Source organism: Salvelinus sp. IW2-2015, linkage group LG12, assembly GCF_002910315.2.
Source record: "Salvelinus sp. IW2-2015 linkage group LG12, ASM291031v2, whole genome shotgun sequence".
NCBI classification, from domain to species: domain Eukaryota; kingdom Metazoa; phylum Chordata; class Actinopteri; order Salmoniformes; family Salmonidae; genus Salvelinus; species Salvelinus sp. IW2-2015.
In genome coordinates, this window is record NC_036852.1 from 13195127 (window position 1) to 13219326 (window position 24200).

The following is a 24200-nucleotide window of genomic DNA, read 5'->3' on the forward strand; positions in this document are numbered from 1 at the left end:
CATTTGAGATCAGTGTAACGACTCTCCTCTTCGTCTGATGATGAGGAATAGGAATCATCGGACCAACACGCAGCGTGGTAAGTGTTCATCGTAAATTTAATCAAATAAACTGAACACTGAATGACAAAAAACAACAAAGAGAGTGAACGACACGAAACAGTCTAATAAGGTGAAAAAACACAAAACAGGAAACAACTACCCACAAACACAGGTGGGAACAGGATACCTAAGTATGGTTCTCAATCAGAGACAACGATTGACAGCTGCCTCTGATTGGGAACCATACCAGGCCAAACACATAGAAAAGGAACGAACCTAGGAAGGATTAAGCAAGGGATGCCACCGCAATACCACGCCCTGGACTAGACAAAGGACATAAAGGATCTCTAAGATAGGGCAGTGACAATCCCGCTTCATAGTATTATTTTTGTAATTGTTGGTATTTAGTTTTATCATAGAGACAGTGGGATGAGGTTAGAAATTGTAGCTCTTGAGCGTCTAGAAAAATAGAATAAGGGCAGTTTGACGGGTATGGATATATTGGAAGGATAGCTTTATTAAAAGGAGAAAGTATCATTTTCAGGGAAGACGCGGAGCACCCAAAAATTCGGATAGTAGGGCGAATTAAAGAAAAGTGAGACAGGTGGCAAGTCTGTTCACAAAGGCAAAAATGGCGATTTCTTAAAACCTCTACGGAGCTCACGACATCAAGATGTCGGCCGGGTAATTTAAACAGGAGAACCGGGATCATTCTCATCAGAAACGCTGACTAGAATAGCCTAGCCTAGCGCCACAGGGATAATAATATAATTTCATGAAATCACAAGTCCAATACAGCAAATGAAAGATAAACATCTTGTGAATCCAGCCAACATGTCCGATTTTTTAAATGTTTTACAGCGAAAACACAACATATATTTATGTAGCTCACCACTATATCCCAAAAAACACAGCCATTTTTTCACAGCAAAGATAGCTTTCACAAAACCCACAAATAGAGATAAAATTAATCACTAACCTTTGAACAACTTCATCAGATGACAGTCATATGACATCATGTTATACAATACAGTTATGTTTTGTTCGATTATGTGCAATTTATAGCCAGAAATCATGGTTTTTACATTGGCGCCATGTTCAGAAATGGCTCCAAAATAGCGAAAGTAATTACAGATAGCCACGTGAAGTACAGAAATACTCATCATAAAACTTTGATGAAAGATACATGTTGTACATATAATTAAAGATAAACATCTTGTGAATCCAGCCAACATGTCCGATTTTTAAAATGTTTTATAGCGAAAACACACAATATATTTATGTTAGCTCACCACAATATCCAAAAACACACCGCCATTTTTTCAAGAAAAGATGCTTTCACAAAACCACAAATAGAGATAAAACTAATCACTAACCTTTGAACAACTTCATCAGATGACAGTCATTGACATCATGTCATACAATACATTTATGTTTTGTTCGATTATGTGCATATTTATAGCCAGAACTGTGGTTTTACATTGGCGCCATGTTCAGAAATGGCTCCAAAATAGCGAAAGTAATTACAGATAGCAACGTGAAATACAGAAATACTCATCATATAAACTTTGATGAAAGATACATGTTTAACATATAATTAAAGATACACTGGTTCTTAATGCAACCGCTGTGTTAGATTTAAAAAATAACTTTAGTAAAAAGCACAGCATGCAATATATCTGAGACAGCAGCTCAGCTTCTCTCCGCCATGTGGGAGTCAACAGAAATACGAAATTACACCATAAATATTCCCTTACCTTTGATGATCTTTCATCAGAATGCAGTGCCAGGAATCCTAGTTCCACAATAAATCGTTGTTTTGTTTTATAATGTCCATTACTTTGTCGGATTAGCAACTTTGGCTAGCATGTGTAGTACACGTGTCCAAACACTTGCGCAATTGAACGAAAACGTTGAACGAAACTTCAAAAAGTGGTATTACAAGTCGAATAACTGGTCAAACTCAGGTGAGAATCAATATCAGGATGTTCTCATTTATATCCAATACCTCCCAAACGGAGCATTTCTTCATGTCTATCTAACGCAGTGCAGACAAAGACATCACATGCCCTCTGTGCGTGGCCAGAACTGGCAATCTGCCTGACCTGTCACTCCAAAGGCTCTATCTCCGGTCCCACATGAAGCTATATGCTTCATTCCACGTTCTACTGCCTGTTGACTCTTAGTGGGGCGTATGAAGTGCATACAGATCTAATAATAAGGCAATTGAATAGGCGATGCTTTCACAGCGACCCATTTCAGAATTTTCACTTCCTGTTTGGAAGTTTGCCTGCCAAATGAGTTCTGTTTTTACTCACAGATATAATTCAAACAGTTTTAGAAACTTCAGAGTGTTTTCTATCCAATAGTAATAATAATATGCATATTATATGATCTAGGACAGAGTACGAGGCCATTTAATTTGGGCACAAATTCATCCAAAAGTGAAAATGTCGCCCCTATCCCTAAGAAGTTTTAAACAATGGAGTGAGCTTTTCTTAGTTTTTCTAGTTACTTCTGAGACAATTAGGGTTCAAATACAACTTTTGAATAAGTGAAGCTTTTAGAGAGAGGTTTAGTGCTTTTATATTTTATAATCTCAACCCACCCAATTCATATTCATTAAATAGATAGGCACGTTGCCTATCGTGCCTATTTTGTCTGGTTTAGCGTCCCAGATGAAGCAAAATATTTTTTGCTCATATGATTTGAAAAACGAATCATCAGGAGTAGGCAGCACCATAAGTAAGTGAGGGTACTGAGATATGACTAAGGAGTTAATCAGGGCAATTTTTCCATAAATAGACAGGTATTTACCTCTCCATGGTTGCAGGATCTTGTCTATTTTTACAATTATTCTATTGAAATTCATTGTGGCGAGCATATTTATATATTTTGTGATATGAAAAGCAATTATGTCTACTTCACCATAATATTGTACACTTATCATAATTAGGTTTTAGTCCAGAGAGTACAGAAAAGTTATCTAGATCTTCCATGAGACATTGCTGGGATCTAGCTTGCTGACGTAATATAAAACTTGAGTCATCAGCATACATGGATACCTTTGTTTTTAAGCCTTGGATTTCTAATCCTCTAATGTWATTGGATCTGATTTTAAGGCCTGGCTTCTTAGGAGTTWCATGATGTTCTATTATTTCTAGTATATATCTCCAATGTATCGTCCATGTAAAAAACCTGTCTGATCAGAATGAACAATACCTGGTAATACCTTTTATTTCTGAGTGCWATGCATTTCGCTGGTATTTTTGCATCACAACATTGAAGTGTAAGGGGCCTCCAGTTTTTTAGATRGACYGGGTCTTTATATTTGCCATCTGGGTCTTGTTTTAATAATAGGGAAATCAGAAATTCCTGCTGAGTACCTGACAGACTACCATTTCTATAGGAGTAGTTACAACAATCKAACAGGCTGACTACACTGCACGTGTGTTGCAAAATACATTTTGAAATCTAGGTTATTCAATTATTGCATCCACACTGGTCGTGCGCGCCAACGAGTGTCTGCGTTGCCAAGGGCTAAAATAGAAGTCCGTTCTATTTCTGATGCAGATTGCGCCACAAGTCCTGCCTCTCCCATCTCCTCATTGGTTTATAGAAGCAGTTACAAACGCGCCATCTCCTCATTGGTTATACCCACGTGGGTGACTGAAAGACGAACGAGGTCAGTGGCGGTAATGCACCTAATTTATGAAAGTTGCCAATCGCAATTTAAAGTCAAGAGAAAAAAATGCCTCGAAGGAGGAGAGATGACTAGAAACGATTCGGTTGACCATTTTATGTGTGGATTAATTGTCAGAGTAGAGGACCTTGTGCATTTCAGATAAAATAACAACTCAATGTTTATATCCCAGGACAAATTAGCTAGTAACAGCAAGCTAGCTAAATAGGACAAATTAGCTAGCAAGTGCAAGCTAGCTAGCTAAATTGCCATAAATGTTTAATGCTTTTTGACCTGTCCCCAAATGAATGTAATTGGTTCAGAGTTGGTTTTGATATGTTAACCTGCGTGTCGTGATCGCGTTTGGTGTGGGGGGACAAAATACATTTATGCATGATGGCGCACGGTTTGGCTTCCGTGTAACAATGGAGCTTTTAGTATATCAAAAAAGGCTTGATATACCTCTACCGGTATGCCATCAAGCCCTGGGGTTTTTCCAGATTGAAAGGATTTAATAGCCTGAAAAAGTTATTCCTCTGTAATTTGGCTTTTCACACTGATCTTTCTGTACATTTGTTCAAAATTTTCATATTATTTGGAAAGAATTCCTTACCGTAATCTTCATTCAGTGGGAGAGGATGAGAAGGAAAAGAGAGCTGCTAAAATAATTAGCTTCCTCTTAAAATTTCATTCGGAGAATCATAGATGACTCAGTCTTCAGTAACAAGTTTCTGCAAATTCTTTGTTAGCGTCCCTGTATTGGAGAAAGGAATCATTTTGTGCATTTTTCAAAAAATATTCCATTCAGTTAGCTTTATTTTTGTAATATTTTACTTGAGATCGTTCTGGAAAAAGTTCCTCAAGTTCTTTTTGTTTTTCCTCTAACTTATTTTGTATCTCTGTGGTATCGTTTTTATTGCTATCTACTTGTACTGTTAGTTAATGGATTTCCCTTGTTAGTCTTGTCTCTTGTGGTGGTTAATTTCTGTATTACCAAATGAGGAGAAACAAACTTCACACATCAGTCTGAGTTATACTTAAACTACATCTTTAATAAGAGCTCTGCAATAGCATTGACTTTCAATGATTCCCTATTTCTAATTAACCGTTGAGAGTGACAACACAAAAGTACAAAGATMTTTTATAGCCAAGATACACCCCTCTCAACCTACATGACGAACAACAGATACATAGAATGGTCACAAGGTTAAGATTTGTATGAAAGATATCTATAATAMATAGCAGACAGGATCTGCTATGTCAACAGTTTATTGTATAGACCAGTGTCTGGTCCTCCTACTCCAAACTGGAACCGTCTCTTCCTGGTACGGTATAGAACAGAAACATTAGCTCATCCAATGGCATAACTCAATTGTCAACTCTAGATTATCTMATCTCAAGTAAAACCCCTTCTTGACCCCACTCCTGGACAAGCTCACTGAGGGGAGTGAGTCTCTAGGTCATATGCTATCCCAGGATAAGTGCAACATCAGAGAGGACATACAATGGTTCCATACACTGCCATACACCTCCCCCCAATGCCAAAGGAGGGAGTGACTTGCGCACAGACACTGTGGAGACAAGTAATTGGTTCCCCATTATTAATCACGCCATCCCTTCACATGGTTTAAGAWTAGGTAAAGACACATTCACATATGAAGACAATGGTCCATCCTGTCCTCTTCCCTTTCTGATATTCTGCATAGCACCAGAGACATGTAAAAGGCAAGCCTGACCTTCCCCTCTCTGGGCCCCAAGTGACTGAGCCCCAGCTGAGGGAAGAAGTGCAACTGCCAACACCAGAGTCCAAAGGGATACATTCTAATAACAAGTATATCACATAAGCATATTATGCAGATAAGACATCTTAATTATTTATGTTACCCAACTAATTCTGATTCATCCGCCACACTCTTTAGCAAGAAACTGCTTTTTTATTATTGATAAATATTGAATTGAATGACSCCTGAAGGTACATTTTGTCACGACTTCCGCCGGAGTCGGTCCCTCTCCTTGTTCGAGCGGCATTCGGCGGTCGACGTCACCGGCCTTCTAGCCATCACCGATCCACTTTTCATTTTCCATTTGTTTTGTCTGGTTTTTACACACCTGGTTTCAAATTCCCTCATTACATGTTCATTATTTAACCCTCTGGTTTCCCCCATGTTTGTGTGCGTGTTTGTTCTATGTTGATGGCTGGGTTTTGTATTTACGSMCGTTTATTYGCGGTACCGGTATATTTCACGCACCGTTGTATTGTTTCTATACTGGTGTATTAAATACCTTGTCCAMGCATCTCAACTCTCCTGCGCCTGACTCCTTTTCACCAGTTACCCAAAGCCTTGACACATTTAAAGGTATCCCAATAAGGGGATTTGCTGAACCTATATTATACTGGAAAAATTCTGTTATAAATAATTTTGTCTTAGTTAAAAATAAGTTGTCCTCCAGTAAACTTTAATTAAATTTCCAATATCCCCGTCCACGTGGAAAATATATAAGAGTTATGTGAAGGCCAATTAGATGATGATCCGATCACATTCTGTCTCCTATTAAAACTTTTTTAACCTTTGATGCAAGAGAAAAAGAGACAAGAAAGTAGTCAAGACAACTAACTAGATYAAGTCTCCTCCATGTATATCTCACTAGGTCAGGGTTTTTTAGTTTGCAAATATCCACTATTTCTAATGTGTCCATCATATTTGTGATTTCCTTAAGGGCACGGTGATGACAGTTTGTAGAGTGATTACCTTTATGGTCCATTGAGGTACTTAACGCTTTGTTATTGTTACGGCTCTCGTTTGTGGAATGACCGGACCAAGGTGCAGCGTCGTCGGCGTACATCGTTCTTTTTATTGATGACACCAAAAGCAAAATAACAACGACAAAAACGAACGCGCACAGTTCTGTAATGCAAAATAAACTATACAGAAAACAAGATCCCACAAAACCCAAAAGGAAAATGACAACGTATATATGATCCCCAATCAGAGACAATGGTAGACAGCTGCCTCTGATTGGGAACCATACTCAGCCAAAAACACAAAGAAATAGAAAACATAGATTTTCCCACCAGAGTCACACTCTGACCTACCCAAACATAGAGAATAATAAGGATCTCTAAGGTCAGGGCGTGACAGTTATAGTATCCTACCATAATGATCATTTGTTGCCTGTAAGTTCAATAAATTGGTATAAATGTTTTCGAAGAAGCATGGATCATCCTGATTTGGACCATATAGATTAATGAGCCAAATATCTTTTTCATCCACTTTAATATTCAAAAGGATCCACCTTCCTTGCGAATTATTCCTGACTATTTGCACATTCAAATCGAAATTTTTTGTTAATTAATATAATCACACCTTTTGAGTTCCTTTGTCCATGACAGAAAATTATTTCACTACCCCATTCCTTTATCCACGCAACTTCATCTAAGGATGTGGAGTGAGTTTCCTGTAATCAGTATATGTTATATTCCTTTTCGTTTAGCCATGTAAGTGATATTCTTTTTTTATAATCTGCTAAACAGTTACAATTATAACTGGCTATACTTATTTCACCCCTTAACATAACTAGATACTATTCTCAGTCTAAATTGACCATACTTAGTGTTTGTAAAGTTACTTCCATCAGAGATATTATGAAGGCCAAAACTAGAGCTTTCAAATATCTGATATTTTGAATTCAAGAAATAGGTTCTAGCAATATTTGTTTTATTCCCTTGCCTGTTTGCCTGTGAGCCAATGCCACAGATGTTAACAAACTGAGACAAGATATTATGTGTTTAGTAAATCTGAGTAGGTTCATGTGTATGATATTGGATGTGATTTAGTGAGAGTGTGTATGATGTCTATATAAGACTATTCCCCTGATTTCAAAACTCAGTCCTCCAGAAAGTGGAGAACAACACTTTTGCAGTTCTAATAAGTGATATCTTTAAAAAAATATACACGTTAGAAAGGCTTACCTACACATACTGACCAGTTCATGTTATAGATAGAAGCCTGCTACATGGCAGACCAATCCGAACTCATCTCTCGGCATTGATCCATTAAATCAAATCAAATGTTTATTTGTCAAATGCGCCGAATACAACAGGTGTCGACCTTACTGTGAAAAAGGTATCAGCTTTCATTATCTCAGCCAATCAAGGCTAGCGGGAAGGTTCCTGTCTTTTCCCGTGGCTAAACCAACTAGGCTGGTAATTTAATAATGTTACTCGTATTTACAGATGGCATACATATTAAGGCACATGAAAGTTCACATGTTCCTGATGGAATTTCTGCCACACTTTTTCCCGGTTCTGTTTCTGTTACTTAGTTTCTTTTTTGTATTTCAGTTCTGTTCCCTGAACTGGTTCCAACCTCTGGTTAGGGCCCCTGTCTTATCCAAAGCTGTTGTCAAATAGAGTAGCTCTTTGTCAGGTTGCTGATTCTCTCCTGCCAGATGACTTGTCACTGTTAATTCCAGAAATACCAGGGCGGGTTCTTAATCGTCATGTGTTTCCTGGACTTACAGTAGTAGACCTGTATCCCTATCGAGATGGTAAAGATCATTGTGCCGCAACTAGCAAACAAACATGAATTTGTTTATATGACTTCATAGCCATTTCAATCTTGCATKAATTTATTCCATTTCATTTTAGTGCTGCTGTAGAGTCACCGGCTTCATTAATATGTGCATTGACAACGTCGTCCCTACAGTGACTGTACGTACATACTCCAACCAGAAGCCATGGATTAGAGCCCACTGCAAACAGACGTCAATTCAACGTCTATTCCAAGTTGGTTCAACATAATTTAGTTGAAATGGCKTGGAAACAACGTTTATTCAACCAGTGTGTTCCCAGTGGAAGGCCACATCTGCACTGAGCAAAAGGCTAGATAAAATGTKATCTAATGTGCTTTGATTTGAAGGAATGATTGAGGTGGTGTGCAGTTTTTGAGGGTGTAACAAAAGTTAGTGTGCTGTTTCCTAGTTGATTCTCCAAGTCTCGGCTCTTGTGTAAAATCATCAATGGGCACTTTACTCTGGTATTGCCCCMTGTGAATGATCAAAGCACTCGCTAACACCAGGGGGAATTTGGGGAAAACTTTTACAAGCAAACCTATTAGAGCAGTGCAGGCCTTTCCAGTTCCTGTTACTCTCCCTCTGGTCATGATTACAACATGTTTGGAGCTTTAACAATAGTGCTTTCGTTGAGGAGTGTGGTCAGGGAATAAGAGAGTGAGAGTAAAAATAGTTATTTTGCCTGATTCCTCTGAATCAATTATGAATTGTGACAAGTCACAAATCTTGCAGCTTTGATGGCACACTCTGGTATTTAACCCAATAGATATGGGARATTACCAAAATTGGTTTTGTTTTGGAATTGTTTGTGGGTCTGTGTAATCTTTGGAACATATGTGTCTCTAATATGGTCATACATTTGGCAGGAGGTTAGGAAGTGCAGCTTAGTTTCTACCTCATTTTGTGGGCAGTGTGCACATAGCCTGTTTTTCTTGAGAGCCAGGTCTACCAACGGCAGCCTCTCTCAATAGCAATGCTTGTTTCCTTAATTTTGGGTCAGTCACATTGGTCAGGTATTCTGCCACTGGGTACTCTCTGTTTAGGGCCAAATAGCATTACAGTTAGCTCTGTTTTCTGGTCAGTTCTTTGTAATAGTAATTATCTTTTTGTTTTCTCATGATTTTGTTGGTTCTAATTGTGTGCTTTTGCTGTCCTTGGGCTCTGTGGGGTCTGTTTATGTTTGTGAACAGAGCCCCAGGACCAGATTGCTTARGGAACACTTCTCTAGGTTAATCTCTCTGTAGGTGATGGCTTTGTAATGGAAGGTTTGGGAATTACTTCCTTTTAGGTGGTTGTAGAATTTAATGTATCTTTTCTGGATTTGGATAATTAGCTGGCATTGGCCTAATTCTGCTCTGCATGCATTATTTGGTGTTTTACATCGTACACTTTAAATGATGTTGCTGAAGTCTGCATGCAGAGTCTCAATATGGTATTTGTCCCATTTTGTGAGTTATTGGTTGGTAAGCGGACCCCAGACCTCACAAYCTTAATGGGCAATGGCTTCTATAACTTATTCAAGTATTTTTTGCCAAATCCTATTTGAGATGTCAAATTTGATGTTCCTTTTGATGGCGTAGAAGGCCCTTCTTGCCTTGTCTCTCAGATCGTTCACAACTTTGTGGAAGTTACCTGTGGTGCTGATGTTTAGGCCGAGGTACGTATAGTTTTTGTGTGCTCTAGGGCAACASCTTTTAGATGGAATTTGTATTTGTGGTCCTGGCAACTGGCCCATTTTTGGAACACCATTATTTTTGTCTTAGTGAGATTTACTGTAAGGGCCCAGGTCTGACAGAATCTGTGCAGAAGATCTACGTAGGTGCTGCTGTAGACCCTGCTTGGTTGGGGACAGAAGTACCAGATCATCAGCAAACAGTAGATATTTGACTTCAGATTGTAGTAAGGTGAGGCCGGGTGATGCAGACTGTTCTGTTTCTTCTCTCTCTCGTTTTCTTTTCAAAACATACATCTATTAAAATATGTACAGTACATACAATAATTTCCAACATTATTGGCACCCTTAATAAAGGCGAGCAAAAAATGCTGTGTAAATGAGATAATACAACAACTGAGCTATATTAATTGTATGCAACTAAAACAAAACATTTATTTAGCAGAGAAAGATTTTTTTTATCTAAAAAAGGTAGGTATCAAAATGATTGGCCTCCCTAAAGATTCATATAACTAATATCTAACAAAATAAAATCTGCATAAACATAACACTTTTTTAAGTTTAGCTATTGTAAATTGACGACAAAATCAACATTTTGCTATGGCCGTCTCAGTCTCAGGACTTAAACCCCACTGAAAAGCAGTGATTTGAATTGAAGCGGCAGTCCATAAGCACAGACCGAAGGATATCAAGGATCAGGAAAGATTCTGTATGGAGGATGGAAAGATTCTGTATGGAGGATGGTCTAAGATCCCTCCCAATGTGCTCTTCAATCTCATAAAACGTTATACAGTAGAAAAAGGCTAAGTGCTGTTACAATCATAAGGGGAGGGTGCACAAAGTAATGAAAACAGAGGTGAAAATAATAAAGACACCTATGTTTTTTCGTTTGTTTTGTATTACTTGTTAAACATAATATTTTTCTCTGAGCAATTTTATTAGCATAATATAATATGATTTACCTATTTTCTTTTTGCATACACTAACAGCTCAGTATTTGTACTATTTAATACTTTTATATTGCATATACAGTACAGTACCAGTCAAACGTTTTGACATCTACTCTTTGAAGGGGTTTCACAACTATGAAATAACACATATGGAATCATATAGTAACCAAAAAATATATTTATAGTTGAGATTCTTCAAAGTAGCCACACTTTGCCTTGATGACAGCATTGCAACTCTTGGCATTCTCTCAACCAGCTTCATGAGGTAGTCACCTGGAATGCATTTCAATGAACAGGTGTGCCTTGTTAAAAATATATTTGTGAAATGTCTTTCCTTCTTAATGCGTTTGAACCAATCAGTTGTGTTGTGACAAGGTAAGGGTGGCATACAGAAGATAGCCCTATTTGGTAAAAGACCAAGTAAATAATATGGAAAGAACAGCTCAAATAACCAAAGAGAAACAACACTCCATCATTACTATAATACGGAACATTTCAAGGACTTTTCAAGTTTCTTCAAGTGCGTCGCCAAAACCATCAAGCGCTAGGATGAAACTGGCTCTCATGAGGACCGCCACAGGAAAGGAAGACCCAGAGTTACCTCTGCTGCAGAGGGTATTTCGTTAGAGTTACCAGCCTCAGAAATTGCAGCCCAAATAACTGCTTCACAGCGTTCAAGTAATAGACGCATGTCAACATCAACTGGTCGTATTGCCTCAAAGAAATCACTACTAAAGGAAACCAATAATAAGAAGAGACTTGCTTGGGACAGGAAACACAAGCAATGGACATTAGACCGGTGGAAATCTGTCCTTTGGTCTGATGAGACACATTTGCGATTTTTGCGTGTCTTTGTGAGACGCATAGTAGGTGAACGGATGATCTCCGCATGTGTGGTTCCCACCATGAAACATGGAGCAGGAGGTGTGATGGTGTGGGGGTGCTTTGCCCGGTGACACTGTTGGTGATTTATTTAGAATTCAAGTCACACTTAACCGGCATGGCTACCACAGCATTCTACAGCGATACGCCATCCAATTTGGCTTGCACTTAGTGTAACTGTCATTTGTTTTTCAACAGAACAATGACCCACCATACATTGAGGCTATTTGACCAAGAAGAAGAGTAATGGAGTGCTGCATCAGATGACCTGGCCTCCACAATCACCCGACCCCAACCCAATTGAGATGGTTTGGGATAGGTTGGACCGTAGAGTGAAGGAAAGCAGCCAACAAGTGCTCAGCATATGTGGGAACTCCTTCAAAGCTGTTGGAAAAGCATTCCTCATGACGCTTGTTGAGAGAATGCCAAGAGTGCCTGAGAATGCAAAGCTGTCATGAAGGCAAAGGGTGGCTACTTTGAAGAATCTCCTTTGTATTTTGATTTATTTAACACTTTTTTGATTACTGCATTATTCCATATGTGTTATTTCATAGTTTTGATGTCTTCGCTATTATTATACAATGCAGTACAAATCAAGAAAAACCCTTAAATGAGTAGGTGTGTCCAAACTTTTGACTGGTACTGTATATACATCACATTCGGAAGGTATTCAGACCCTTTGACTTTTTCCACATTTAGTTACGTTACAGCCTTATTCTAAAATGGATTAAATMGTTTTYCCCCCTCACAATACCCCAGAATACCCCAYAATGACAAAGCAAAAACAGGTTTTTAGAAATGTTTGCAAATGTATTAAAACAAAAAAAACGGAAATATCACATTTACGTAAGTATTCCGTSCCTTTACTCAGTACTTTGTTGAAGCACCTTTGGCAGTGATAACAGCCTCGATTCTTCTTGGTTATGACGCTACAAGCTTGGCACACCTGTGTTTGGGGAGTATCTCTGCAGATCCTCTCAAGCTCTGTCAGGTTGGTTGGGGCACGTTGCTGCACAGCTATTTTCACGTTTCTCCAGAGATGTTAGATCGGGATCAAGTCTGGGCTCTGGCTGGGACATCCAGGGACTTGTCCCGAAGCCACTCCTGCCTTGTCTTGGCTGTGTGCTTAGGGTTGTTGTCCTGTTGGAAAATGAACCTTCGCCCCAGTCTGAGGTCCTGAGCGCTCCGGAGCAGGTTTTCATCTCTCCCTCGATCCTGACTATTCTCTCAGTCCCTGCCGCTGAWAAACATCACCTCAGCATGATGCTGCCATGCTTCATCGTAGGGATGGTGCCAGGTTTCCTCCAGACGTGACGCTTAGCATTCCAGCCAAAGAGTTCATTCTTGGTTTCATCAGACCAGAGAATCTTGTTTCTCATGGTCTGAGTCCTTTAGGTGCCTGTATGTGTGCCTTTTATGTGCCTTTTACTGAGGAGTGGCTTCCGTCTGGCCACTCTACCATAAAGGCCTGATTGGTGGAGTGCTGCAGAGATGGTTGTCTTTCTGAAAGTTTCTCCCATCTTCATAGAGGAACTCTTGAGCTCTGTCAGAGTGACCATTGGGTTCTTGGTCACCTCCCTGACCAAGGCCCTTCTCCCCTTATTGATAATTTTGGCYGGGCGGCCAGCTCTAGAAAGAGTCTTGGTGGTTCTAAACTTCTTCCATTTCAGAATGAAGAACTGTGGTCTTTGGGACCTTCAATRMTGCAGAMATTTTTTGGTAGCCTTCCCCAGATCTGTKCCTCGACACAATCCTGTCTCTGAGCTCTACGGACAATTCCTTCGACCTCATGGCTTGGTTTTTGCTCTGACATATACTGTCAACTGTAGGACCTTATATAGACAGGTGTGTGTGCCTTCCCAAATCCTGTCCGATCAATTTAATTTACCACAGGTGGACTCCAATCAAGTTGTAGAATCATCTCAAGGATGATCAATGGAAACAGGATGTACCTGAGCTCAATTTTGAGTCTCATAGCAAAGGGTTTGAATACTTATGTAAATAAGATATTTCAGTTTTTTATTTTTAATACATTTGCAAACATTCTGAAATCCTGTTTTTGCTATGTCATTATGTGGTATTGTGTGTAGATAGATGAGAAAAAATATATATTTTATMYATTTTCGAATAAGGCTGTAAYTTAACAAAATGTGGAACAAGTCAAGGGATCTGAATACTTTCCGAATGCACTGTGTATAATATATGATGTCAAATTGTATACTTCTTTATCAAGCGTGTAAATAATTTTGCAGGGGACTGGATGTGCAAACTTTTTATTCTCAATGCTGTAGACATTTCTAGAAATCAGTTATGCTTCATGCATGTTTAGAATGAAATGGAATCTACTTGTGACCTCTGGGCTAAAATACTACTTACATTGGTAAGATTCCCTTTTCACATATATGTAATTGAAAACTGTATACCCACCTCCTTTTCCAAATCAGTGTGCTTGTKTCCCTTTTTCTTCTAGAAGCAGATGAGAAGCGGACAACAAGCAGTAGTATGGAAGATGTAAGTAAAGATACTCTATTTGGTGTAGGGTGAARTTGCCCCTAGACACTGATCTTCGGTCAGTTTTTCATTTTCGCCACTAATGGTTAAGGTTGGGATTCGGGGAGGGGAAGCTGATCCTAGATAAACTCAGCAAAAAAAGAAATGTCCTTTAACTGTCAACTGCGTTTATTTTCAACAAACTTAACATGTGTAAATATTTGAATGAACATAAGATTCAACAACTGAGAAATAAAGTGAACAAGTTCCACAGACATGTGACTAACAGAAATTGAATAATGTGTCCCTGAACAAAGGGGGGGTCAAAATCAAAAGTAACAGTCAGTATCTGGTGTGGCCACCAGCTGCATTAAGTACTGCAGTGCATCTCCTCCTCATGGACTGCACCTGATTTGCCAGTTCTTGCTGTGAGATGTTACCCCACTCTTCACAAAGGCACCTGCAAGTTCCTGGACATTTCTGGGGGGAATGGCCCTACTAGCCCTCACCCTCCGATCCAACAGGTCCCAGACGTGCTCAATTGGATTGAGATCCGGGCTCTTGCTGGCCATGGTAGAACACTGACATTCCTGTCTTGCAGGAAATCAATCACAGAATGAGCAGTATGATGGTGGCATTGTCATGCTGGAGAGTCATGTCAGGATGAAGCATGCAGGAAAGGTACACATGAGGGAGGAGGATGTTTTCCCTGTAACGCAAGCTTTGAGATTGCCTGCAATGAAAACAAGCTCAGTCCGATGATGCTGTGACACACCGTGGCGGACCCTCCACCTCCAAATCGATCCTGCTCCAGAGTACAGGCCTCGGTGTAACACTCATTCCTTCGACCATGGACGCGAATCTAACCATCACCCCTGGTGAGAGAAAACCGCGACTCATCAGTGAAGAGCACTTTTTGCCAGTTCTGTCTGGTCCAGCAACGGTGGGTTTGTGCACATAGGCGACGTTGTTGCCGGTGATGTCTGGTGAGGACCTGCCTTACAACAGGCCTACAAGCCCTCAGTCCAGCCTCTCTCAGCCTATTGCGGACAGTCTGAGCACTGGTGGAGTGATTTTGCGTTCCTGGTGTAACTCGGGCAGTTGTTGTTGCCATCCTGCCATGTTCGGATGTACCGATCCTGTGCAGGTGTTGTTACACGTGGTCTGCCACTGTGAGGACGATCAGCTGTCCGTCCTGTCTCCCTGTAGCTCTGTCTTAGGCGTCTCACAGTACAGACATTGCAGTTTATTGCCCTGGCCACATCTGCAGTCCTCATGCCTCCTTGCAGCATGCCAAAGGCACATTCATGCAGATGAGCAGGGACCCTGGTTATCTTTCTTTTGGTGTTTTTCAGAGTCAGTAGAAAGGCCTCTTTAGTGTCCTAAGTTTTCATAACTGTGACCTTAACAGTCTGTAAGCTGTTAGTGTCTTATCAACTGATCAAACAGGTGCATGTTCATTAACTGTTTATGGTTCATTGAACAAGCATGGGAAACCGTGTTTAAACCCTTTACAATGAAGATCTGCGAAGTTATATACATTTTTACGAATTATCTTTGAAAGACAGGGTCCTGAAAAATGGATGTTTCTGTTTTTGCTGAATTTATGTACCTTGGGAAACTTCACCCTGGACTATTGTCTATATGTAGGGTGAGGATTCTGACTTATACCATCATCTACTACATTCACACCCAATCCCAAACTGATTTCTAACAACTAGCCCCTAACCCCCTAAGTACTTGTTTATATCTGTCAGGATTGGAGAGGTGTAAACATAAACAACATGGCCAAAATTTCAAGACTTTCGTGACAACAAAGTTTAACTATTACCATGTTGCTTACACCTATCCAATCCTTCTAGATCTACAGGAAACGCAGAGGGGTAAGGCCTATGGGTTAGATTGGGATTGGATGCTATCGTCAAGCGCCAGGGATCCCTTTTTGCAGGTTTTTACCAATGTTGTACGTATGTGACGTGATGTGGAATATTGCCATGAGAAACCTTCTGATTCACGGACAATCATTGTGTTGTGTAATACTAGTTGTGTAATACTAGAGTCTGATAGACTTCCTTCTTCTAGAGATCATTTCAGCAGTCCTCTGGGAGGTTATTTTATGGAGGCACGTGGTTTCTTGAGAGGTTATTTTATGGAGGCACGTCTCACCCGGTACCTTTGATTCTTGTCATCTTGAAATAGCTGGAGTGAAACTAGATCTTTTTATTTTGTTTACTCCTCTCTTCCCATCAGCTCCAGGGTGCAGATTTGTCCTCGGCACAGAGGAAGCAGAGCACCTTCATTCCGCCAACTGTGAAAGGTACCACCATAATGCCCACCTCCCATCAGCCATTTCATGAGTACCCTAATAGTTGCTACTAGATACACACCAGAACAGGAGTATGAGGGTATCAATTCTAACAATGCAATATATTTTCATATGATTTCCCTTTTTTTTGAGGGGGGAGGGCAATTGYAACAATTCGACCATGAAGGCCTGATTCACGCAGTCTCCTCTATTCAGTTGATGTTGAGATGTGTCTTTTACTTGAACTCTGTGACGCATTTATTTGTGCTGCAGTCTGAGGCGCAGTTAACGCTAATGAACTCATCCTCTGCARCAGAKGTAACTCTGGGTCTTCCTTTCCTGTGGYGGTCYTCATGAGAGCMAGTTTCATCATAGCGCTTGATGGTTTTTGCGACTGCGCTTTAAGAAACGTTCAAAGTTCTTGAAATGTTCCGTATTGACTGACCTTCATGTCTTTAAGTAATGATAGACTGTCGTTTCTCTTTGCTTATTTGAGCTGTTCYTGCCATTATATGGACTTGGTATTTTACCAAATAGGGCTATCCTCTGTATACAATCCCTACCTTGTCGCAACAGAACTGATTGGCTCAAATGCATTAAGAAGGAAAGAAATTCCACAAATTAACTTTTAACAAGGCCCACATGTTAATTGAAATGCATTCCAGGTAACTACCTCATGAAGCTGGTTGAGAGAATGCCAAGCGTGTACAAAGCTGTCATCAAGGCAAAGGGTGGCTACTTTGAAGAATCTCAAATATAACATATTTTTCGATTTTTTAACACTTTTTTGGTTACTACATGATTCCATATGTGTTATTTCATAGTTTTGATGTCTTCACTATTACTCTACAATGTAAAAAATAGTAAAAATAAAGAAAAATACTTGAATGAGTAGGTATGTCCAAACTTTTGACTGGTACTGTATATATAATTTACATAACTGTAATAGAATACAATAAATCATCTTTATAATAAATCATGCTCTATACTCTAGAACTGATTAACCTAAACTACATGGATTGGACCATAGTCTCTTGAAAGTCCCACAAATGCGGAGGCAGTGTGTGAAATAACACAATTCAAATAAATTGGACAGAAATACCATTGGACTCAAATGAGCCATCTTCTGCAGAGCTATTACCTCAACTGTGAAGCAATGAGAAATGTGGGTGTTTTTTCGAAGAGGTAGGGGGTGAGCATTAGGAYCTCCATGCTGACTCACTTTAACAGAGCAGCTCATTCCTGGAATAGTTGTGCTGCTTAACGCTAAATGCGTCTTTATCTCTGTTATTGATCCAGCCAGAGTGGGCATGCAGTAAATGGCTGCAAATGGACTGGCGGTGCCAGCCCAAGGCTGAGTTGTGTGCAGGCACTTAGCTAGCTACCTTGAGCCGCTCTGTAACAGAGCTGTAATGGACTTCCAGTTTCTCTGCTACTCCGGGCATATCAAGTGTTTGAGCATCAGTTAATTACAAATAGTTTTCTGTTCAATGCAATATACACAGTTTTAAATGGTTCATGATGAGTTTTGTAGSAATGTGTCAGGGAATATGGTGTATTGGGTGATTGGTTAGTTGAACCAAATAGTGGAATAGGTTAATATGTTGTATTTTTATTATTTCACCTTTATTTAACCAGGTAGGCCAGTTGAGAACAAGTTCTCATTTATAACTGCGACCTGGCCAAGATAAAGCAAAGCAGTGCGACAAAAAACAACAACACAGAGTTACACATGAGATAAACAAAAGTACAGTCAATAACAATAGAAAAAGCTATATACAGTGTGTGCAAATGGAGTAAGGAGCTAAGGCAATAAATAGGCCATAGAAGCGAAGAAAGTACAATTTAGCAAATTAACACTGGAATCATAGATGTGCAGATGATGATGTGCAAGTAGAAATACTGTTGTGCAAAAGAGCAAAATAAAGTAAATAAAAACARTATGTGGATGAGGTGGGTAGTTGGATGGGCTATTTACAGATGGGCTGTGTACAGCTGCAGCGATCGGTGAGCTGCTCAGATAGCTGATGCTTAATGTTAGTGAGGGAGATATAAGTCTCCAACTTCAGCGATTTTTGCAATTAGTTCAGGTCATTGGCAGCAGAGAACTGGAAGAAAAGGCGGCCAAAGAGGTGTTGGCTTTGGGGATCACCAGTGAGATATACCTGCTAGAGCGCGTGCTATGGGTGGGTGTTGTTATGGTGACYAGTGAGCTGAAATAAGGTGGCGCTTTACCTAGCAAAGACTTATAGATGACCAGGAGCCAGTGGGTCTGGCGACGAATATGTAGCGAGGGCCAGCCGACGAGAGCATACAGGTCGCAGTGGTGGGTGGTATATGGGGCTTTGGTGGCAAAACGGATGGCACTGTGATARACTGCATCCAGTTTTCTGAGTAGTGTTGGAGGCTATTTTGAAAATTACATCACCGAAGTCGATGATCGGTAGGATCGGAATCGTGAGTGAAGGAGGCTTTGTTGCGATATAGGAAGCCGATTCTAGATTTAATTTTGGATTGGAGATGCTTAATATGATTCTGGAAGGAGAGTATAGTCTAGCCAGACACCTAGGTATTTGTAGTTGTCCACATATTCTAAGTCAGAACTGTCTAGAGTAGTGATGCTAGTCGGGCGGGCGAGTGCAGACAGCGATCGGTTGAAGAGCATTCATTTAGTTTTACTAGCATTTAAGAGCAATTGGAGGCCACGGAAGGAGTATTGTATGGCATTGAAGCTCATTTAGAGGTTTGTTAACACAGTGTCCAAAGAAGGGCCAGATGCATACAGAATTGTGCCGTCTGTGTAGAGGTGGATCAAGGAATCACCCGCCCACCCGCACCCGCAGCAAGAGCGACATCATTGATATATACAGAGAAAAGAGTCGGCCCGAGAATTGAACCCTGTGGTACCCCCATAGAGACTGCCAGAGGTCCGGACAACAGGCCATCCAATTAGACACACTGAACTCTGTTTGAGAAGTAGTTGGTGAACCAAGCGAGGCAATTATTTGAGAAACCAAGGCTGTTGAGTCTACCGATAAGAATACGCCTTGGCCAGGTCGATRAAGACGGCTGCACAGTACTGTCTTTTATTGATGGCAGTTATGATATCGTTTAGTACCTTGAGCGTGGCTGGGGTGCAGCCACGCTCAAAACCGGATTGCACAGCTCGGAAACCGGATTGCACAGAGGAGAAGGTATGGTGGGATTCGAAATGGTCAGTGATCTGTTTGTTAACTTGGCTTTCGAAGACTTTGGAAAGGCAGGGCAGGATGGATATAGGTCTGTAACAGTTTGGGTCTAGAGTGTCTCCCACTTTGAAGAGGGGGATGACCGCGGCAGCTTTCCAATCTTTAGGAATCTCGGACGATACGAAAGAGWGTTTGAACAGACTAGTAATAGGGGTTGCAACAATAGCGGCAGATCATTTTAGAAAAAGAGTTGTCCAGATTGTCTAGCCCAGCTGATTTGTACAGGTCCAGGTTTTGTCGCTCTTTCAGAACATCTGCTATCTGGATTTGGGTGAAGGAGAAGCTGGGGAGGTTTGGGCAAGTAGCTGCGGGGGGTGCGGAACTGTTGGCCGGGGTTGGGGTAGCCAGGAGGAAAGCATGGCCAGCCGTAGAAAAATGCTTATTGAAATTCTCGATTATCGTGGATTTATCGGTGGTGACAGTGTTTCCTAGCCTCAGTGAAGTGGGCAGCTGAGAGGAGGTGCTCTTATTCTCCATGGACTTTACAGTGTCACAGAACTTTTTGGAGATAGAGCTGCAGGATGCAAATTTCTGTTTGAAAAAGGCAGCCTTTGCTTTCCTAACTGACTGTGTGTATTGGTTCCTGACTTCCCTGAAAAGTTGCATATCGCGGGGACTATTCGATGCTAGTGCAGTATGCCACAGGATGTTTTTGTGCTGGTCGAGGGAAGTCAGGTCTGGAGTGAACCAAGGGCTATATCTGTTTTTAGTTCTACATTTTTTGAAAGGGGCAGCTTATTTAATTAAGATGGTGAGGAAATTATGTTTAAAGAACAACCAGGCATCCTCTACTGACAGAATAAGGTCAATATCCTTCCAGGATACCCGGGCCAGGTTGATTAGAAAGGCCTGTTCGCAGAAGTGTTTTAGGGAGCGTTTGACAGTGATGAGGGGTGTCGTTTGACCGCGGACCCATAACGGATGCAGGCAATGAGGAAGTGATTGTTGAGATCCTGATTGAAAACAGCAGAGGTGTGTTTGGAGGGAAAGTTGGTCAGGATTATATCTATGAGGGTGCGAATTTACGGATTTAGGGTTGTACCTGGTAGATTCCTTGATAATTTGTGTGAGATTGAGAGCATCTAGCTTAGATTGTTGGACGGCCGGTGTGTTAAGCATATCCCAGTTTAGGTCACCTAGCAGAACAAACTCTGAAGATAGATGGGGGCAATGAATTCACATATGGTGTCCAGGGAACAGCTGGGAGCTGAGTGGGGTCTATAACAGGCGGCAACAGTGAGAGACTTAATTCTGGAGAGATGAATTTGTTTAATTAGAAGTTCGAACGGTTTGAGCAAAGACCTGGAAAGTATCATGTAAAGGTGTATACGTTTCTCATATGGCTCATTCCTCTGATACTTCTCTGTTGCCAACACAGTTAATTATGCTTTTATTTTACGACCCTTATTTCCCCCCTTATTTTCAACCAAACTATAGTTTATCTTCTTGGTTCAGTTTCAAAGACCGCTCAAAGATCCACATTAACACATTATTATTAATGAATGTTTAAAATGTATTAGCTCAGCTGTCAGCTTCCCACCATAGGCGATGCCTCTGTGTTCCCCTGTTGAGTTCAGAGCTACAGATGGTGATGGACCAAAACTTTCAGAAACCGGAACATCTGGAAGCGGGCCTCTGTGAAAACACTGACCAGCTCAGCCCAATCACAGCCCAGCACTATGGCAATACTGCCCAACGGGCTAATCATAATGGGCCTGATGAGCCAAATGGCAATGAGCTGTATGYCAATCATCGACTGCTAGCCAATGGRGGCCTCTCATTCGCAGACAGCAACTGTACTGGGGGTAAGTGTGGCTCATTGTTTGCCACTGTCCCACCTCACCTTAAAAACGAGGAAACTATTTGAAATCTCCATGTTTTCACAAAGGACACTAAGTTGCTTATCACCTGCACCATCATCCAMAAAACAGCCGTTTTAATCTTCTCTATACAAAATATCATAAACACATAATGAAAATATAATAAGGATCAAGATGAAAAATGTAAAGTTTGTGCTGTACTCTCTATTCCTCTTCAGATTTTGGGGGGGGGTTGAATTCTCCAACATATTACTAATATATCTCTTTTGTCTTTCTCCCCTCTTTTGTTTTCATTATTACCATTATTATTGTCATTATCATATTTGTATTATTATTAGAGACTTCTACAAGTCAGCAGGACAATCTCTCCAGTCCCACATCTATCTCTCGATAACGTTGCCACTCTGTTTTGTCATTCTGTCTATCGCTTGTTCCTGGGTCGTGTTCATTAGGGCATAAAAAACGTAGCAAAACGTTTTGCAATGGAAAYGACAAGTTGACATAGTACCTCCCCATCTCTTTAAGCATCAAAAGTTTTATTCTGTTTTGTGCCTACTGAACAAAACCCTGGTCCTCTGTTTCCTCTTCCAATTATACAATGGTTGTTGTCCCTGGAAGTTATGTTTCCATAAACTATACAGCTCCAGCTCTCCTGATGTACGAAGTGTCTCAGAAGTGTAAGATTGGATTATTTTCATTGCTTATCTAACTGGATGTTACATTATTTCTGTATTTAGTGAGGTCAARTTACATTTTTGTTCAGAAAGCTTTCTGGTTTGTTTCTTAGTTTTTAGTCCATTTATACGATAGTTGGTCTCTTGTTATTAATATGTTGGTRTGTACTGTTCTTAAGATTTATCTTGCAAAAATGAATGGAACTTGTTCAAATAAAATGTGTTTTATGAAATGCCACATAATTCTCTGGTACATTGAAATAACACAAGGATTCACAGTACAGTAAACGGATAGGGACTCAACTAGCACAGCAACACCATGAAAATACCTACGTCTGGCTTTGGTGCGCATGAGTCAGCATTCCCATAGCTGTAAAAGCACAAACAAAACTTCTAGCACCTGACACAAGCATAAAACATGTCATATGGATCCCAATTAGAACAGAAACAAAGGGAGAAAGAGAGAGCGACAGAGAGAGAGAGAGAGAGAGAGAGACTTTGGGGAACATGTTAAGAACATACATTTACTTTTACGCACCTCTGACCCTCACCAGTTGGGACACTCTGTGGGAAGGCAAAAAACCTGACCTCTGATCTCAGAGCAGTAGGGATAGACAAATTCTTCTCCTTATTGGGCCCATAATGGCTCAGTTCTTTGAGTGCACTACGTCAGCTCTGACACTAAGTAGAGAACAGGGGTTTAGATTTCTCTAAAGAGGTCAGTGTATACCATAAGTACTCCAGAAGGGTGGTGGGTGACCTCATGGAACAATTAGATGATTCCCAACAGGAGGGTTATTATAAGTATGCGTCTGACAGTCTTAGGCCTTGATTCAATCAGATCAAGCATTAACCAGCGATACCCGACACCCGCATAGCTGATGTTTTGCAGTCGGGGGTGTAACTGCGTTGGAGCTGTCAAATATGAGAGCAGCTGCTCTTGGTCATTGTCACAAAGCCAGAAGTTCAGGACAAGAAAGTGTARGCTATAATAGAAATAATGAGGATTTCTATTAGCATATTTGAGGTCTAGATTACATCAAAAATTCCAGTGTTTTCGCTTGTAAACTTGGTTGTGTGGTATTTCTCWTAATGCGACTCCGTGCAGTTAATAGCAATGTCCGCTTTAAGTATAATGCCAGGAGCTGCTTCAGTATTTGACAGAACTAATGCAGTTCCACCTCCGACACTGCCATAACATTGGATCTGACTGAATAGTATGCGGTATCTGTCGTATTTACAGTACCAGTCAAAAGTTTGGACACCTACTTATTCAAGGGTTTTTATTTATTTTTACTATTTTCTACATTGTAGAATAATAGTGAAGACATCAAAACTATGAAATAACACATATGGAATCATGTAGTGACCAAAAACCTGATGACAGCTTTGCACACTCTCTGCATTCTCTCAACCAGCTTCATGAGGAATGCTTTTCCAACAGTCTTGAAGGAGTTCCCACACATGCTGAGCACTTGTTGGCTGATTTTCCTTCACGCTGCAGTCCAACTCATCCCTAACCATCTCAATTGGGTTGAGGACGGGTGATTGTGGACGCCAGGTCATCTGATGCAGCATATTCACTCTCATTGGTCAAATAGCCCTTACACAGCCTGGAGGTGTGCTTTGGTTCATTGTCCTGCTGAAAAACAAAAGATAGTCCCGCTAAGCGCAAACCAGATTGGATGGCGTATTGCTGCAGAATGCTGTGGAATCCATGTTGGTTAAGTGTGCATTGAATTCTAAATAAATCACCAACAGTGTCACCAGCAAAGCACCCCCACACCATCACACCTCCTCCTCCATGCTTCACGGTGGGAACCACACATGCGGAGATCATCCATTCACCAACTATGCGTCTCACAA

The 24200-nt window shown here is 40.6% G+C and overlaps 1 protein-coding gene across 2 annotated transcripts in view; it reads left to right on the forward strand.

The window, feature by feature from the left end:
• Positions 1-24200, forward strand: part of LOC111971082 (protein phosphatase 1 regulatory subunit 1C) — a 33353-nt gene that overhangs the window by 4514 nt on the left and 4639 nt on the right. Inside the window, exons 3-6 of one of the 2 annotated variants that reach the window (XM_023997881.2) lie at positions 14268-14308; positions 16538-16604; positions 21418-21645; positions 21999-22571. In XM_023997881.2, the coding sequence (XP_023853649.1) occupies positions 14268-14308; positions 16538-16604; positions 21418-21645; positions 21999-22054 (392 nt within the window). In that variant the 3' untranslated portion in view covers positions 22055-22571. Of the gene's footprint in view, positions 1-14267; positions 14309-16537; positions 16605-21417; positions 21646-21998; positions 22572-24200 lie in introns of those variants that run through there. The other variant, XM_023997882.2, reaches the window with a different exon arrangement.